This window comes from Protopterus annectens, chromosome 6.part1 (genome assembly GCF_019279795.1).
Source record: "Protopterus annectens isolate FY-2018-M chromosome 6.part1, PAN1.0, whole genome shotgun sequence".
Taxonomy (NCBI): domain Eukaryota; kingdom Metazoa; phylum Chordata; order Ceratodontiformes; family Protopteridae; genus Protopterus; species Protopterus annectens.
This window is the reverse complement of record NC_056738.1, coordinates 490,705,594-490,726,097: the sequence shown is the minus strand read 5'-3', so window position 1 is coordinate 490,726,097 and position 20,504 is coordinate 490,705,594. Positions and strand designations below refer to the sequence as shown.

The 20,504-nt window shown below is 37.8% G+C and overlaps 1 protein-coding gene across 1 annotated transcript in view; it reads right to left on the bottom strand.

Moving 5' to 3' along the window:
* The window catches only part of PTH2R (parathyroid hormone 2 receptor), a 1,294,618-nt gene that overhangs the window by 1,051,933 nt on the left and 222,181 nt on the right, over window positions 1-20,504 (bottom strand). Inside the window, exon 4 of the mRNA XM_044075404.1 lies at window positions 2,593-2,690. Coding sequence (XP_043931339.1) covers window positions 2,593-2,690 — 98 coding nt within the window. The remainder of the gene's footprint in view (window positions 1-2,592; window positions 2,691-20,504) is intronic.

The following is a 20,504-nucleotide window of genomic DNA, read 5'->3' as shown; positions in this document are numbered from 1 at the left end:
TAATGACCTAAAATGCTAAATTCCATTAAAATCTCATGTTTCTACAGTATTCAGACTGTCCAGATTTCTGATTTGCACATATTTTCATGGAAAAATGGAAAAACAATGTCCCTCAATATGACGCTGGGTAGTAATGCTGTACAGGTTATTAAGGCAGAGTGTATATACATAAAAAAATGAAAACAAAACAGCAAAGTATATTCTGGATTGTACAATATTATAGTTTTAGCTAAAATTAAATTCTTTAACATAACAGAATACAAACAGCTATGCTAAATGGTTCTTCCCATATCCAAGTGACCAGAAATAACTTATCAAAGATTTAAGGCTTTACTCCAGGGTATTCAGAATTCATGCTGATACCTGAAGTTTGGTTTACAGGAGATGCCTACCTCACTCCTAGTACAAGGGATACTATATAGGCATACCTTCTTTATTCTTCTTCATCATTTCTTCTATGAAGACAGACTTTCTCAAGTTTGGCATGAGTTGTTTTTCTTTCAACATAAAAATCTTGTTGCCATAATAAAACCATTCTTCTATTTTGTACTGCAACTTTATATTTATAACCCGAAGGAAAAAAAACAAACTGAAGAAAGCACAAGGCTTCACTGATGATGTACAGCACAGTAGCTCAAGGGTTAAGCTTTCATCCTCATCCCTTCAGGATTTGGTTTTTAATTCTAAACTCAAGTCACTGTCTATATGCTCATTTCATGAGCTCTTTGTGCCTGGATAGGTGTCTTTGGATATTCCATCTTCATCTTACCTCTCTAAAACATGCTATTTGACTGATTACACTAAACTATTTATATAGAACGCATTTGCCCTTGTTTTTTTTTTTTTTTTTTTATTTCTCCAAGTCTTTTGGGTTTCTAATACCATGATGGGAATGGACCCCATTCCTAAGTCAGAGTACGATTAAAGTTCATAAAATTAGTATTATTTCACTCTTTGATGTTAGCCAAAAGTGCTCTTCACAGTACCCGCAATGTGCCCAGCAATGACTCCTTCTGCAATTCATACGGTGTTACATGAATTGGTAACATATCTAAATATGACTGTAAATTCTTTTTTATAAGACCAATTGCTCCTACTACTATTGGAACTGCGTGGGTATCTTTCTTCCACATGGCTCTCGTTTCTGCCTGCAGATCAAGATATTTTATGACTTTGTGTCTCTCTGTACGCAAGACACTTTAGTCACTAGGTGTGGCAAATTCAATAATCAATCCTACTTCTGTCTTCTTTTCTTGGATCACTATGTCTGGTTTTCTAGCATCTATCTTTTGGACTGTTGGTATCGGGTGATCCCATGTGATGTAAACTTCATCATTTTCTATGATTCTCTGTGGCTTATGTTTCCAATGTTTTTCAGCCATTTCAGTACCATAATGTTTGCACAATCTCCAGTGTAACAATCTTGCCACATTATTATGCCTTTCAATATACAGTCCCTCTGCCATTAGAGCATCGCAACAAGCAATAAGGTGTTTAACTGTTTCCAACTCGGTTCCACAAAACCTACATATGTCCATTTCTCCCACATGTTCAATGGACTTAGTAAACCAGCATGTACGCAGCCCACCTATCTTGGGCTGCCAATATTAACCTTTCATTTCTTGATGTAAATTCACCTCTCCTTAACCATTCCTGCATTCGTTCTTGATCAACATGAGGCTCTTCCACAGGTTTTATATACTTGCAACTATATTTATGTTTTTTCCACATTTCTTGCCTTCTCATCTGATCCTTCACCTTATATTCTTTCTTTTCTTTTTTAGCACATTCAGTTGCTGCCTGTTTTTTATCCACTTTTGGTTTGATTACCCTTGTCATTGTGGCTCAGATCATGGCTAAAAAGGATCCATAAGGAACAGTTCAGGTATCTAGTTAATAAATAAATAACTCTTATTAGCTACATGTAAGTAGTTACTTATGTCATGAAAGTAACATTTCCTCGGTAATCATACTGACTTTTTCTCATTTAACTATTATGGGAGTTTTTGCTGAGCATTGTTACTAGCACCTGTATTTTTGCTGTCCTGTCTTCTATCATCACTGCCAATTTTAAGAATGTGCAACATTTTGCATCCTGTTTCCTTATACAGGTCCAGATAAGATTGTATCATCTATATCTCCTTTGACCTACAGAACAGGACAATGCCATTAAGGAATGGAATTAGCTCCATAATGGAGGCTCATTAAAACACAGCACTAGCAGCAGCAGATATGCTACAAACAAGGTTACATAAAGAAGGGAATTTACTTATATAATGTTCAATGTGGAACATTTATTTGATAAGGACATTGTGACTCATCTTACAGCAGTGGACTTGGCAAATTCGAGGCTTTATTTCTAGAGTTAAACCTGACTAAACTTCTGAAAATCTGATCCTGCACCAGTTTTCCATTTTTCTTCTGCATAGATTAAATATTTGGAGGCATTTTTACAAAATTAAACTTGTCCGACTCATAAAACTAGAAATACATGTGCTACAAGCTCTAATTATGTATTTTCCATGAGCGTATAAGATAGCATGTACCATAAAGGAAGTACTATATGACTGTTAAGTTTCAAAATGTACTTACCTGAAATAGCCGATGATAAAAATTGCCACTGTTAGTGAGCACATGGACAGCGAATACCCAACAGTGTACATAATCTTCAAGCGCTCAAAGAATTCCTCCTGAAATTCAAAGAAAAAACAGTAACATGAATACAGTGGCTGAAATACATAGTAAAATTTACCTCATTTTTTTATTTATTATTTTAGAGGAGGTAAGTGGACTGGAAAACTTGCATTCCTCTTTGAATCATGAAAGGCAATTGGAAAAGACAATTACCCTCTGTTTCCCTCTTGGGTACAGTTTCACCGTGATAGTCATAGCATTACAAGACTGAGAGACTTTTCCGGGTTGTGCACATGGATTTAATTATTGATAGTAAGATTCACAGTCTCAGCATACATTGCATATAGCAAGTAATGCACAGTAAGAAGCAGAAAAATGTCAAGTCCCTATCTAGAGAAAACTGACTAGTGCTACAGAAGGGATAGTTACTACACACAAAGCTGTAACACAAGATGTGTGCAGTTCAGCTATACAGTAGGAATATGCATGCTTAAACTGCTCAGAGATACCCATATTGTATTCTAAGGTTCTCTACAGAAATGGCATTAGTATGCAGCTATTAAGGTACAATAACATAATAAAGCCCACCACACACTGCTATATTAGCATAGCTTGTGACCCCCAACCACCCCTCTAATATAAGCACATACATATGATCCCTGTTACAGCACGCCATATATATGAGGCTACTGCTGCTACTTCTACAGCATGGCAGAACCCTACCTACTCCTAAAGACATCAGTAGGTATACTACTACAGACACAAACACACGTCCAGAGCACACTATGTATAAACAGAAATACACACGCACACACACACACACACACACACACACACACACACACACACACACACACACACACACACACATACACACACACACACACACACACACACACACACACACACACACACACACACACACACACACACACACACACACACACACACACACACACACACAGAGCAGGAATATATACACAGGCATATGCACCCACATAAACACATAGGCTCATAGGTTTATACTAGGCTAATGACCACCAGTACCTTTACAAGCCTAACCATGCAATTCAGCCCAGTTTTGTGCCAAGTTCCTTGGACACCTATACGATGGTGGATGTTAACAACGAGGTAGCTAAAGGTTATGTGGGGGGTGTATATTAGTAGGGGATTAATGTACTTACTGTTGACCTCTGTACATAACAAACATGGGGGCCAAACCGGGGGGAAAGCCTGTGATTTCCCATCCAATGATCAAGGTTTCTTTTGAATACGATCAGGGATGAACTCTGCTTAAAGCAGATGAGGAGCTTATTCCATAGTGCGGGTATCCTTTGAAGATATATCAGTCCCCCCAGCATATTCTATTTATGTCAAAGGCAAAGTTCAGGTCCTTGGATCTAGTGTTTCTGGTGCTGTTTGTTTTGTGGATGTGATGACATCCATTAGAGCTGGATCTGATTAAGCATTAGATGCCAGGCAAACATCACCTCTCAGTAACCTGTAGAAGACTGAGTGCACAGATATAGCCATAAGGTGATCTGTGCAGGACAGGATATTCTTAACCTGGATTCTCCTGCTGAGGGACGTTTGAGGGCATTCCAGCTATTGCAAACACCTGGTTAGGTACATGTCAAAGAGAGAACTGTACTCAATGATGGGACTGATAAGGGCTGAGTAGAGTGGTACTACCACTTCCTTGGACCTAGATGCCATACTCTTGCTTATGAGTTGGGTGACATAGAATGATTTTCTTACTATTTTGGCTACGTGTTGGTCAAAAGCTAGATTGATGTCTACATATGTTCCCAAATATCTAACTATTGGGTCATCTCTTAGGGGTGTTTTATTGATGGAGTAATAACCTTGGGGGGATGATTTCCCAAAATGCACTATAATTAATTTCTTTACACCATGGCTGTGGCACGTCATTTGTTTGTGTTAGACCCTCTTTTAAGACATTGCTGTTGTGGGAGGAATCTATAATAGCTCCCAATTTACAGTTATCTGCAATCTTGGTGAGCCACAATCCTTTGACATTAGCTTTTACTTCCAAGAAGTAGATGCCAAACAGGAGTAGATCCAACATGGACCCCTAGGGTACTCCTATGGTGACTGTTCTCTTGGTGATGGTGGTTGTGGTCTCCCCGATGCTAACTTCTCGGGCCCTATCTGGGAACCAGCCAGCAATCCAGTGCATTATGTGTGGATTTATGCTTAGCTCTGAGAGTTTGTTAACAATACCTGAGTGGGGTATTGTATCGAATGCCTTGGCCAAGTCAAGTTAGGCAGTATGCACCATTTTCCACTCTTCTATAGCCTAAATGACCCTCTCAAAGAAGTGTACTAGGTTGAGTAGGCAATATCTTCCTTTAAAAAAGCCAAACTGTGATGGGTCTAGTTTTTGTTGGTTGCCAACGTCCTTGATGATCATTTCCATGATAATTCATTCCATGGTTTTGCATATCAGACTTGTCAGACTGATGAGTCTGTAGTTCCCAGGGTCATTTGATGATCCACCCTTATGAGGAAGGATGACCGTTTTGGCCCCTAATTCACCTGGAATGCAATCTGTTCTGAGGAAGTAGTTGAAGAGCGTCTCAAGCAGCTTGCTAGGTCATGTTTTAGGCAATTTAAGAGGCAACTGGGATATTGTTGGGGCCCATTGAAGCAATGATTTTGGCTTTAGTAAGTGCCACCAGTGCCTGCTCATTGTTGATAGTTGGGAGGATATGCTAGAGGGGATTTCACAGAGGGCAGATTAAAGGAGTGTGGGGGGTGAAGTTAGAGCTAAATTTATGAGCCAGTAGATTCACTATATCACTCTGGTCAGTGAAGGTTGTGCCATTTACCACCTGTTCTGCACACTGCTGACTGTAACCTTTACGGTTCCTGACAGAGCTGAAGAAGACTTTGTGACTGTCCTTAGCCTGTGAGGCTATCCTGATCTTGTAATTGGCCTTCTTGGACTTTATTAGACCTCTTAGTTTCTTGTTTACTTGAATCAGAGAGCTCTGGTCTCTATGAGAGTTGCTATTTCTAATTTTGGCCATATATATATATATATATATATATATATATATATATATATATATATATGTATACAGATACACATACCTACACTCTATTTTTGGTGTTAGATTTGGGATCACGTCTGGTAGGTACAGCAGCCTCAATGCAGCCATTTAGATGTTTGTGCAGGGTTTCTGTAAATAATACTGAATAGGTAAATGTGTTCTTGAGGTTTGGGAAAACCATCAATTTTGACAAACTGTCACTTAATAGGATATAGCTTGCTTTAGAATAGTTCCTAACTGCTACGTTTATTTTGGTTTTCCCAGCTTTTATTTTGACGGAGACAGCTTTCTGCTCCAATTTCAGTGATGAGGATGTGACAGAGGGGGTAAGGGTACAATGCTCTGACACACTGGTGAGTACTAGGTCTAATATGTTTGATCGTCTGGAGTGCGCACTATTTGGTTCAGGGTGTTTGTGTTGATAAAGTCCAGGAAATACTGTGTCTGTGAGTAACAGACAGTGTGTGTTTCACAGTCTTTAAAGGGGGTAGTAAAGTCTCCAATGATTAGGGTATTTGGTTGGATGGTGACTATCTCTAGTATTTCTAGGTAAGAGTTGTGAGCGTCTTGGATCACAGAGGGTGAGCTGTAGCCATCCAGGGCATAGTAAGGAACATTGTCTATGGAGACTTGGACATGGATGAACTCAAAGGCATCATCCTGTTTAACTAACCAGGAGTTGTATTTGTTGCCAAGGTAGATCGAGACATCTCCACCTTTAGCCCCCGTCTGTGCTGCTCCTGTTCTACATGAGTGGGAGACACTGTAGTCTGTCATTGCCGGAATACTTTCTGTGGTTTTAAACCAAGTCTCAATAACAGCACAAATGTGCACATTCCCAAGAATGAGGAGAGCTTGCAGAGTGTTGGGTTCCCTGTTCAGGCTCGGAAGATTCAGCAGTAACACCTTAAGGTTGCTTTGAGGTTTTTTTGCTATGTTGGTAGTTTTGCTATTTAGACATTGCCTAGAAAAGGCTCTAAGGGGATGGATAAAGTTTAAGCCAGTATCCAAAAGCCCAGGAAGGATAAGTGCAGACCATCTTTGGTAAAGCTATGTGGTTTGCTAACCATGTTCTCCCATGCTGATAGATACTGGATTTCCCTGGAGTGACACCAGAAACTAAGCTAGTTATTAAAATCAATTATTTGATGTTCATACTGTGGCAGCATCCTTGGTAAAGGTAGAATGCTGCTCAATGCAAGGCACATACTTGTCTGTGACACATATTTAGAGAGCTCAATAATGTCTCTTTTCATAGAGTGTAGGTATGTGTATCTGTATACATATATATATATATATATATATATATATATATATATATATATATATATATATATATATATATATATATATAAATATATATATATATGTGTGTGTGTATATATGTGTATATATATATATATATATATATATATATATATATATATATATGTATGTAAAACACCAAAACCAAAAAGAAGGTGCACATAGCCAACTTGGTGTATGGACCATACCAACACAGTCAAGCCAATACAATGATCCAGCACTCAATAAAGCACATAATAAAGTAAGCAGGAGCCAAAATAATAACGAAAAAGAAGAAATTATCTTCTTTATTATACATTCAAAATGAACAGTGGTGATAGCAGTATCAGCAAACAGACCAGTTTCGCCCCCTGGCATCCTCAGTGTAGTACATCCTCCATCACACACTGCAACCCTTAAATGTCAGTGGCTTAAAGCAAGAGTATCTTACAAAATATAAATATAAACATGACAGCAAAGCATTTTCAAACAATTTGCTTATAACACTTTAGTATATTCATCTACTAGTGTTCATTCAACCCAGGCTTATATAAAGCCCCTAAATTAATGATCCATAATCTCTCCTTTTTGTCTAATAACATATGCTTTTTAATGTCACTCATACCCATAGCGGAAACTGCATCAATCCCTAGAAAAAAAAAAAAAATGTGCAGACTGATGAACCAAAACATGCTTAAACAATGCACTCCTCTGTCTTTTACAATTAATGTCACTGAGATGTAAAGCTATTCGGTTCTTAAAAGATCTAGAGGTTTGGCCTATATAAAATGCTCCACACTGGCATATAGCCATGTAAACCACCCAATTAGTGCTACATGTTATCAAAGTACGAATTTCAAAAACCTTGGGAGTATTAACTGATGTAAAGGACTTAGTGATGGAAACCCTTTTACAATAAACACAGTGACCGCAACTATAGCTGCCCTTAGGCAAACCATCCCTCTCCTTGGTCTTATCAGAAATAATATTCTTATACCAAGAAAACATTTCCCCTATATTTTTTCCTCCTACGGTAACAAAAGGAACACTGGTCATCCAAAAACTGGCCAAAGAAACCATCATCTTTTAAAATACTCCAATGTTTGTTCACTATCCTTTTAAACATAAAGGTGTTAGTTCCAGAAGTTGTCAGTCTAATGCCTGAATCATGTTTCTTAACTTCAGATTTATCACTAGATAAATGCTCATCCCTATTATAAACAATAGCCTGTTCACTAATATTTTTAATACTTCTTTCATACTTAATACTTCTTTCATTATAGCCCCTCTCAATAAATCTTTTTGATAATTGTACTGCTTCCCTTTTAAAATCCACATCATTGCTACAAATCCTTCTTATTCTCTGGAATTGAGCTTTGGGTATATTGCCAACCATAAATCTAGGGTAACAACTGGAAGCTTCCAAAAATGCATTTTTAGAAAAAGGCTTTCTATATAGGCTTGTAACAATAGTTCCATCAAGAGCTTTTGTGACACTGACATCCAAATAATCAATGGTAAATAATTCTATCCTACCAGCAAAATAAATACCAAACTTATTAGTATTAAGATAGGATCCGAATTGTTTCCATCGATCAATAGTCCCTAACCAGGTACCCCAACAATTGTCGAGGTATCGTCTCCACATGCTTAACTCACCAGAAAAGGATTACCTTCATCGTAAATCAAAACAAGTTCTAAATAACCCATACACAAATCAGCATAGATGGGGCAAACATAGTCCCCATCACTGTTCCACTGACCTGTAAAAAACATTTGTCCCCAAAATGGAAAACAGTATGCCCTAAGACTAAGCTAACCAAAGTTAAAAGAAAATCATCATCTTCCTCAGTATATAACCCAGATATGCTCTCCCATGCAGAGAAATATTGAATCTTCTGGAAAAACACCAGAATCTAAAGCAGCTATTAAAGTCTATCATCTTTGGTTCAAACTGTGGTGTGGCGTCATCCTTGGAAAAGGTAGAATGCTGCTCAATGCAAAGCACATATCTGCCTGAGACACATTCAGAGAGATCAATAATCTCTCTCTCTCTCTCCATATAGTCCAGGGAAGTATAGGCAGTGCCATTCTACTATTTTCTTAGAGAGTCATGCCTGACTTTTGCAGGTCTTGTCTCACACCAGTCTTCCAGCTGGATGTCCTTATTTTCTCTTGCCTTCTGTGAATCTCTTCCAAATCCTCTTCACCAAACTGTCTTCTGCTTTCCTGCCTATTTGCCCAAAACATTGTAATCTGTTCTCTCTGACCTTCTCAGCAACTGGAGCTACTTGAACTTCTTTTCTGATGTCATCATGTCTTCATCTGTCCCACAGTGTGCATCCCACCACCCATCTCAGGCACTTCATCTCTGCTGCACTGCCCTTCCACCTTGTCTCCTAGATACACAGGATGTCCAGTCTCCTACTTATCATCATTTCAGCCACTTCAGAGTTACATCCTGCCAGTGAGCCTATATTCAGTCTACCAATCATCAGACAGGTAGGTAGGTTTTATATTCAGCTTTCTCTCAAAACAGCTTGCCCAGGTAACCCTGTCTGGGTAACTGGACACCAGATAGCCAGTAAGTTACTGATCCAGGGCTGCTGGGCTTTATAGCTGCACACACTTGCCAGGAGAGGCAGACATAGCTCTGTCTCTCTTATTCTCTCTCTCTCACTCACTCTTGGTATGGGTCCCCAAAATAGGCTGGGGTAGGTCAGGTTCTCAACATGCACATTTTTGGCATCATTAGTCCACATGGCCAAATCATCTAGAACCAATTTTACACCACTGAGTGTTTAGCCCTGACATGGTGCATGGTTTGTGATCCATGTTCTCCTATTTAGAGGCTCATATATACCACAGTTAATGTGTAATGCAACTGGTCTATACAACTCTTCGCCCTTCTCCCAACAGGCATACAGTTTCTGCTGCTGCCAATGACTATTCAATTTTTGGGTGAGTTTGATGTGGAAATATCCATTATGTTTTTTTGTTTGCTTGTTTGCTTTTTTTGGGGGGGGGGTTATTGGAAGGAGGAGCCCCACAGAGAAAGGAAAGAAAACATGCAAACTCCACACAAGTATTGGCCAGAGGACAGGAATGAACCCTTTACCTTAGTCATTTGCCAACCATATATGCCATATCACCCCCCATCATACTACACATTCCACACTTTGTTCTCATGTCTACCATCACAGACATTTTTTTTATTCCCAAACCTTTTTGTAATGTGTTCGCTACTGGCACAGGTAACACTTCTGAGAATGCTGTCTCTTACTTCTGATCTGACTCCCTCTGCTGCCTCGTATGGCTTGGTTGCTACTATCTGTAATGTCTCTTCTGACTGGTCACATCATCACCACAGTATGTGTCCTCCCACCCCTTTGGTCTCTACCTTGGTCACATCCTTCCTAGCCAAAGTATAAGCCCTGAGACCAGTTTCACTGTGATCTAGTCTCCCCTTCCTTCCTTGTCAAGACTTTTAAACCTCCTACTGGTTGATTCTCCAGTCACCATAGCCCTCTTCTCTGCACCCACAGTAGCTATTATCTCTTTCATTTCCTGCCTCATACCACTATACAATCTCTCTGTAACCTGTCTCCCTTGACTTTCACCTCCCCTGCCATCCTCCCTGATTAACTCGCATCCCTGTGCTGCACCCGACTGCTTTCAAGTCAGCCCTGTATTCTTCCAGTAAACCTTCTCCACTGTTGTGTCTTTTCTGCCCTCAGTGTGAATGTCTCTCCCTGCCAATTGCCCTCCTGCTCTATTTATGATGCTGACTCCCACACAGCCTTTTCTGGTTCGATCTCTCCTTCATCATCATCATGCACAATGTCCTAACGTCTTCCACCACTAATGTGTTTATGCATGATGTCCTAACAATGTCTCCTCCTAATGTGTTTATGCACAATGTCCTAACAACTTCTCCTCCTAATCTGTTTATGCACGATGTCCATACAACTTCTCCTCCTAATGTGTTTATGCATGATAGCCTAACAACTTCTGCTCCTAATGTGTTTATGCATGATGTCCTAACAACTTCTCCTCCTAATGTGTTTATACACAATGTCCTAACAACTTCTCCTCCTAATCTGTTTATGTGCAATGTCCATACAACTTCTCCTCCTAATTTGTTTATGCAAGATGCTGCTATATTTTTGGCAGGATGGTAAAAGCTGAAATAGTTAGTGTGGTGTGCCCTTGAAGAGACCTGTTCAGGTGGCACTAAATGGCCAGTTGCTAATGACAATGAGTGGCTTTTGTTGACCTGTCACTATCAAGTAGTTACCGTTCATTCTGCAAGACAACATTGAATGGATTTTCCTTCTGAAGGATGTAACTTGGTCTTGATACACCACTTGATGGTTAAGATCTGGTCCAGCTAGAGCAAATACTAAGCATGATATGAGACTGCCTATATTAAGCTCTGGAATCACTTGATTTGTAATGTAACTCTTTTGCAATTTATGTTCTCTAATTGTTTGTACTTTTGTAGTGCTTGTAATTTTCATGTTCTTCTGTAGAACTTTTCTGCCAGGACGTCTGCAGAAAAGGGGCTCTGACTGCCCTGTCAGAATTTCCTGGTAAAAAAATGGAACTAAGTAAATAAATGCCAATAATTATCTAGAGCTACATAGTTACCCTTTTTGATAGAAAATGGAGAATAATCTGACAATATGAAGTTTCTGAGCAGTGAAGGAGCAAAGCAAGCAATCAGGGTTTTTTTGCGCAACTTCTCTTACTTATTTTTAAGGCCAGAGCATTAAGAGTGCCTTTGCAGTGAAAAAACAACCAATTATTTTAATTTCATCTAATATAAGGGATTAGCCTTCCTTTGAAAAACTTTTCTCTAAAATATAGATATGCTGCACAAAACAGAGAAGTTTAAACAGGTCTGTTTTTGAAGCAAGCTTAAATAATCAACATTAAATGCACAGGAGCTGGGGATCAACTTGAAGAAGATCCTACTAGAATAAAACAAGGTACATGATCCTATCTGAACTCAGTCTAGGAATATCTGAGGCACCGTGACTTTCTATTCTAGAGTTTTAGCATTTTGCAAGTTTTCCATAACCTGTGACAGCTGCCACAGATGAGCATGTCCAGAAACTTTACTTGATGGAAACAGCACATTTAGCAGATACCCGAAGATACAGTAACCTAAATTATTAAGTACTACAACTCTTGCTTAATTGTGAAACCCCTGATTGCTGTACTGGATTATTCTTGTTTACATATTAAAACCTGTGTGTGGGTTTCAAAGAGCAGACCTAATGATTTGCTGTCTAATTACACTGATTTGCAGATCAGAGGTAATATTTTTCCTAGCGCATATACTAAGTGTAGATGTAACCCTTTTTTTATCCCTATACCTCATGTATTTAAGCTATGAAGGGACTCCCGTTAGAATAGAAGGGCAGGAATATTCCTCTTTAGGCAAGCATCTGTTTTTATTATAATATATATGCACATGTATATATGGGTCCTCTTTGGAATTTCGAAATTTCACAATCCCAACGTTCTAAATACCAATGCTCAGAACCTCGGAATTGCGAAATCTCGAAACCTGTAAGTGGTAATCGGCATACAGTACGGAAGGGGAACATTACTGTTCTCTTCACTGTACTCCATTAGACAACAAATTACTTGCAGTACTGAAGGGTGGTTTATATAGACATTTGCTAATGTGGTACATTCTATGTTGGCCGAATGTCTATGGCTTTTCAAAATAGTATTGCCGTACATCTAAACAATATAAATTGTCAGCATTCCAGACGTGCCCTTTATAAACGTAAAATGTCACATCCTTCAGCACATTTTATTTTTATAGGATTAGAATGCATTAGGGGCAAGGGTTTCACTAATTCTTATAAACATATTTAGTTTGACCGTAAAGAGAAAATGTGGACAGTGAATCTTGGGGCTATGTATAAGCCAGGTTTGAATGAACACTGGTCATTTGTTTTTTATATAATACTATTCCTAATATGGTGATGTACATGGGCATATATTAAGTAAGAATTTTTTGTGTATGTATGTACATGCTTTTGAATATATGTATAAGTATGTTCTTGTACTTACATACACATTCATGGGTATATAAATATATATATGTGTATATTTGAATGCACATATATACTTGTGTTTTTTAAATACATGCATTAATTTGTGAGTTGGAAAAGTATTTATAGTATGAATTTTGATGTACATGTACTTGTTGGTTATGTATCATGCAGGTATGGGTGTATTTAAGCATGTATTTTCACTATCTGTTTGGAATTGGTGCAACTCTGAAATAGGGGCATGTCTCTTTAAATGGAGTTTATTAAAATGAACAGGAAACCGGTCTGTGATGGTTATGTTGGGTGGAGGCTGTTTCCACTATTTTAGTTGTTTATTTATTTATTTATTTATTTATTTATTTTGGTATAATCAAGGAATTAAACAAATTACACTTGAAACTTTGTTTTTGGAGTACTGGAGGTTTTTGCCTTTGATGTATAACAACTCTGGAGCACTGCAGTGATCTGTGCACCTGCTTTTGTCTTTATAGGTATATATATATATATATATATATATATATATATATATATATATATATATATATATATATGTATGGGTCTACCTGAGATGGTCGACAAAAAGCATATATATATATATATATATATATATATATATATATATATATATATATATATGATCCCACTTCATATGATCAAAAGCTCATAACATCTAAATTCAAAACAGCGAGACCAAATGATCAAAAATCCAAAACATCTAAAACTCATAACATCGAATCTCAAAACGATGAAAACTACAAGGCAACTATAAATAACATCCCACACACTGTTTGCTACCAAACACCTGTGGTGGTGCAGTGGTAGCATTGTTGACTCACAGCAAGAGGTTCTCCCGTTCAATTCTCAGCTGGAGTGCGGGGAGTGCCTTCTGTGTGGAGTCTGGATGTCCTCCCCACAGTTGGGTGGGCGTTCGAAAGACATGCGTAAATGGGCGTCCCTTCATTGAAGGTTGAATGTCGAGCTGGCACCTCGGTGTTCACCAAAATCTACTGCCAATCATGAGCGGACCAGAGTTCCACTGTGGCAACCCCTAACCAGGAAAAGCCGAAAGACAACAACAACACTGTTTACTACCAACTCCGAGGTCGTACTACAGTGGGGTTAGGAATTTAACTTTTCCCACCACTGTAGTGCGACCTCAGAGTTGGTATATTTAATTTACGGGGGGGGGTGCAGGACGGCTTGCCCCCCTGCATAAACGTAGTAAAACCTCTGTGGGATGTTATTTATAGTTGTATCAGTCACAAAAAGGTACCAATAGGAGGTGCCGAAATAATCACCATGCAAAGATGTAGCAGCCACAAACAGATTTATTGCATAAACGCCAACCAAAATCCACAGCGTTTTCATCCACTGACTTCTTCAGATGTACAAATTCATCAGTTAAGCACCTTGTATACCCTCCCCTAAATGTTTAATTGAATAATTTATTAACATATTTAATCAATTCCATGCAACCTCCCCCTTAAAGCCATAATAACCATACGTATACAAATATAAAATATTTTTTTAAAAAGCAGATGAGAAACTCAAACACATCAATACTCTTACTCAAATAAGTGACCATTTCTAATAAATAACTATGATAATAACTATGATAATCTAAAAATATATATATATATATATATATATATGTATATATATGTATTTATAAAATACATTAGAAGGTGTGGAATACATAAGAAATTACAATTAATGTTCAAGAATTGACAACAATAATCTGAAAAACTAAAATATAAAAGTAAAAAATGCATTGCTTCACAGAACATAGGACTAAATTCACTGCTATCCTTCTATAATTTAGCAGCCCTTATTCTCAGTATGGGCGCAATAGAAATGTGTTCATTAAGCCCGGGGAGTTTGTTAGCTTCCAAGAGTAATTGCCAATATATCTCTCTTACTTCTATTCTATTCTTGGAATAGAGTAGAAGTAAGAGAGATATATTGGCAATTACTCTTGGAAGCTAAGAGTAATTGCCAATATATCTCTATTACTTCTCTTCTATTCTCCCACAGGCCCCCCCTAGAATCCTGGTGCACCATTTCAATTACAAAAAAAACCCCACTGGGCCTTAGCACACAATAAATTGTGTTTTTATAATGCATTTTTACTGTCCTTCGTTCTAATGGCATTTAGATGTTCATATGTTCTCCTTTTTAATTTTCATGTAGTTTTACCTATGTAGAATGCCCCACACGTCTTACAAAGACCTAGGTATACAAGTCCTGCACTATCACAGTTAGAGAAACTAACACTTTTAATCAAATATTGTCTATTCTTAATGTACACCAAGTCCTGCCTAAGAATATATGAACATTGGGCACAAGACCCACACTTGTAGGTCCCAGGTTTTCATCCTTTCTGTCCCTTATAGTTGTTTTCCAGTAACTCTTTAAGATTTTTGCCTTTCTTATAAGTAAATTTCAATGGGTTTTTGAACAACATGTCCAATTCTGAATAGCTACTAAACCTACCCCAATGCTGTGTTATAATATTTTTAACTTTTTTTGTGTTCTGATTGTAAAACATCACATAATTGCTTGTGAAGTTCTTTTCATTATTCAGGCTCATCTGGGTCCCTTCCCCAATACTTTCCTCCTGTTCAGAGATTGGTGTAGCTTGCCCTGGGTGTCCCCCCCCTCCCTAATCCTAAAATGGGGGAAAATCTAGCACTTCTTCCTTGTTTCAACTCTGTAGTCACCTCTTCTAATAGGGTAATAGGGTATTTCCTAGCCAAAAACATGTCCTTGACATTCTGAGTCTCCTGTTCATACTCGTCATCCCTTGATGTCATCCTACAACTACGTATGAACTGGCTCTTGACAATACTCCTCTTCTGTTTAAAGGGGTGAAAACTAGAAAAATACAGGTAGGAGTTTGAAAAAGTTTCCTTCCTGTATATCCCTGAGATAAACTCTTGCTTCAAGGGATCTTTTCTGTAGCATATCGCCTACTCCGAGGTGATCTCTGCCTAACATATAAAGCTATGTCAAACCCAGAGCTGTTGGACATGCTACACCTAAAGAAATCCCAATCCCTCCGAGCTACACGCTCTAGGGACCCAAACCTTGTCACCACAATAAACAGGACATGCTGGAGGGATATATTCCTGTCCCAGAGACTTCCCATACTCTGGAACAGGCTACCCATCTATGTCAAGCAAAGTTCTTCATTAGCACTCTTCAAGAAAAATCTTGATGAGTGGATGGGAAATAGGAAATACACCCAGGGGATCACTTCTGTGTTTCTGCTCAACAGTGGCACAGGAAAATAACTTTCTTTGGTGGCGTAAGCCAGAGAACCTTGTTGGCTAGGCTTACATAGGCCCTTGGGCCGATAGCCTAGTACCTACCTATGAACCCACTCTAACAGTTTCACCTGCACTTTATTCATCATTGCTATAATGGTTAAGTTGTTACCTCACAAATAAGAGGTTCAAGGATTTATATCACTGGAGGGGGAATGCCTAGGCTTAAAAGGCCCACAAGGGCAGCTAGCCTAGTACTAGCCTATGAACCTATTAACCTGCCTGTACTTAAACATATTTATTGGCTCTTGAGTTGTGATATCTGCTAATCTCCAATAAATAAGTTTCATGTTATCACTTAATGAAGGTCATACTCTTTCTTTTAACTGTTTAAAACCAATACAAAACAAATAATCAGCTGCATTAAATAAAAACAAAATAAAGTACTGTTAAATATTAGTTTTATGTACATATATTGTGGCTGAGTGCTGAAGGGTCAAGCACATGCACAGTGTAGGTAAAAGGAGGGGAAAGGGATAAAGGAAGCTCAATTTAAGACATTTGGCCAGGGTCCCAAATTTCTTATCAGCAGCATAAAATAGGTTGAGTTCTTTCTGGTTTATTCCTTACAAGAAGTTCAGGAAAAAAAAAGAGTCATGAACACCAAGCAGGCTGATGATTACTATAATTCATCTAAAAAGGCTAATGGTGATGCTTACTAACAGGACATTTTATGAAACTCAGTGAGGAGTTGGAAGAATTAGTGAGAGATGATCAGATCATATGACTGGAAATTATTTTGCAACAACTCACTTACCTTTTAACCTGTATCTCTGTTCAGTTATACTGTTTCTTTTGGCTTACAGATGCAATGACTATAAATGGTTACACTATTTGCATTTGCTGTTACCTGCATTTTAACCGATATCGAACAAACAATATTTTCTAGTAAATTTTTACATTTTAAAAAGGAAATAATATATGACACAGTGTGTTGTAGATTTAACAAAAAAAGGAATTTGTGTCACCTTATCACAGGGTTTAAGAGAAGCATAATTATTTTATTCATCAATTGTCAATCTTTAAAATATGAGAAAAGTCAGACTGTACAACCACAAATGCTAAATCTAAAATTAGTTGTGTTTTATAAATAATTTGGGGACATGTGCATAATAAATTATATCTGTGTTTAGAAAAACATGCAAAATGTCCTATTTTATTCAAAAACCCTTATTTTAGAGTGTAGATTAATGAAAACACTTTAACTGAAATAATATAATTTTCAATCAGCAAAAAGTAATAGTTTTTAGCAAGAGTAGGTTCTGACTTCCTCTGAATCATCTTAATACTAAATCTCATTTCTCTGTAAATGTAACATCGTAAAGTGGCATTTATTAGTTGAGGTTGTGATAAATGACTCACTCCTTCCACAAGAGTTCCATCTCCCAGTTAACAGAAATATCTTAGTGAAGTAAGCTTCCTGTTGATGGTTAAGAGCTGTATTCTTACTGTGGGTCTGATATCATAGTTTCATAGTTTCATAGGATGGTACTAGGCTGTCAGCCCTAGGACCTATACAAGCCTAGCCATAACAATTCCCTGGATATTTCTTCCCACAATATTTACTTCCCTGGACCCCTGTCTAGCAGGGGTCATGATCTTTTAATAGTTCTGCCTGCAAACATCACAAAACTGCTCAAGCACATTTATTCCTTTACAAGCAGGATTCATGCCACAGTAGCAAAAATAACTTTTTTACTACAGTGGTCTAAGGATTGGACACTCCTCATAGAGGACAAACCAAGAGCTTTTTTCTCCTAATGTAGGGCAGTGTTAATATATACACATACAGTCTAAAGGATGAGATAAACAGTTGTGTTGTGGGTGTATTATACATTGTTTAAGAAAGTTACATTAAATGTGCTGATAACAGTTGATGTGGATTTGCAAAATTTAAAGCCTTACCTTGTTCAGTTAAAAGAAAAAGAAATTGCCTAATTTTGAGAATGCTCATTACGTAGTCAAAAGAGATGCGTACATTTTCATGAAAAGTAAGTGCTTAGATCAGACAGTTTTGAGACATCTGTTTTCCTTGTTTAACTTCTGCATGCAGTGCAAAATGGAAGATAACTACTGTGTGCCAAAACAAACCTATTTCCCTTTTGTGAGTTACATGGTAGCATTGGAATAATTTATGTAATTCATGAATGGGTAGTTTAAGCAGCCACTTACATCATGGCAGAGGCCACTTACTGCAAGTCATGCTGGGAACCTTTCACTCTCAAAAGTTGTTAAATAAAATGAGAACAGGTTGGCAAAACAGTAACCATTTGAAATGTCGGAACCCACTAGAGTGAATCCTGAAATACGGGGACTGAATGGCTGAAAGAATGGACTTACATATACTAAGTCCGAGATTCCATTTCTCAGAATAGTCCCCTTTTCCAAGGTGTGTCCCATAGATTTCCATTCGTGAATTGGGAAGTCATCATTCAGGCAGTCATCAGAGATGGTATGTGGGTTTTTTCCTTGTTGCAGTTGTAACTCTCATCAACTGCTCAATTAAGTAGTAGAAGGGGGATGTGCAGTTGGCTGAATTCATTGGTCGGCCTTCACTTTCTCAAGGGAAGCTGCCAGCAAGCAACCTGAACACTTCCATCAAGCATGGGAAGTGGTTTCCCTGGTTTCTACTAGATAAATCAGACTTTCCTATTTGCTCTCCCAGCACCCACAATCCTCCCCTCTCCCCACAAGAGGCAATCAGGCCACATCCCTTAACTTCTCTCCCCTCCCTACTAGGCTCCTCCAGTGGCCACATATGGCCACTAACCAAACCCTGGTCACCTGTGGTCCCAGTTAGACCTTCACCCCTATGCAGCAGAGAACCAGCCAAACTATGACTCAAATTTCTTAAGTCAGCCTTACGTCTTAAATAATACGCACTTATAAGAGCCAGTTCAAATCATAACTGGTAAAATGCAAGGGCGCCATCTGCTGTCCTAGCTCTTTATTCTTTCTATATGTGAGAATATCTAGTAATCCCAATATCAAAAATATAAGGTCTGGTATCTCTGTGATAAAGTGGTGTCTTCTACTTAATTGTTAACCATGTTTTCCCACTGAACACAAATGACCCTTTTCGAGACAACCCTGAACTGCTGTCTGGTGAAGTGACTTGCTCAGAATCAAGAAGCAGGCAAATGGAGGTGGAATGAATCAAACCCTATACCCTTGACTACAGTAAGCAACTCATTAACTGCTCAGAGCTTTAATCCTCTGCAATAACTGCCAGATGAGCAGTTAATTACATTTCAGACTCATAACAGTGATATTTCAACTGTAGTATAATAATAACAGATTATACTAAGGTCTCCACTTGCAAATTTAATATAGAAAAATCTATTTAATTACAAAAATCATTTTCTTCATTTACTGCTTCAGTTAATGTTTCCCCTAAATAAGCTGAAATACCTTGCTTTCAGATTTAAACAGGAATCTGATTTATCTATTTTTATTGATTTTAATTTAGCAATGAATTAAATTAAAGTAGAAGTAAATAACTGGAATAAATTAAAATCTGACCATTTCTGGAAAAAAAAATAAATGAATACATCTGGCCAAGAATCTTGAAAAATTATAACAGATAACCCAAGAATCTATTGAAAGTTGGCTCCACAACTCACAGTAGCTCCTAACCCCACCCAAAAAAAATAAATAAATAAACTAAGTCTGTTTACTCCCAAACAATTCTCTCCCCTTAAGAATCTCTTTACCATAATCTTTTCTAGCTATACCAGAATTGAACTGGTAACTCACACAAAACTTCTAGGGGTCATAATTGATGAAAATTTGAAATTTGACTTTAATCTAAATAAATATTAAAAAAGCACCAAAACGTTGGCGCTATCGGTTGGATAAAGCCCTACCTTAAAGATGATACAGGAAAAGAATTGCCACAAATTACCTATACCCTAATCTTCTATATAGTACTCCCATTGCTATAAACCTGCAAGTCACTACTAATTACCCATACAAAATATACTGCTACTTATCTTTAAAGCAGCTTTCAGTGGACTGAACTGTAAGATACCCCAACTTTCTCTCAATTAATTATATACACAGCCTAATCTACAAATCTAATACATACCTCAGTAATATAATTCATGACTACT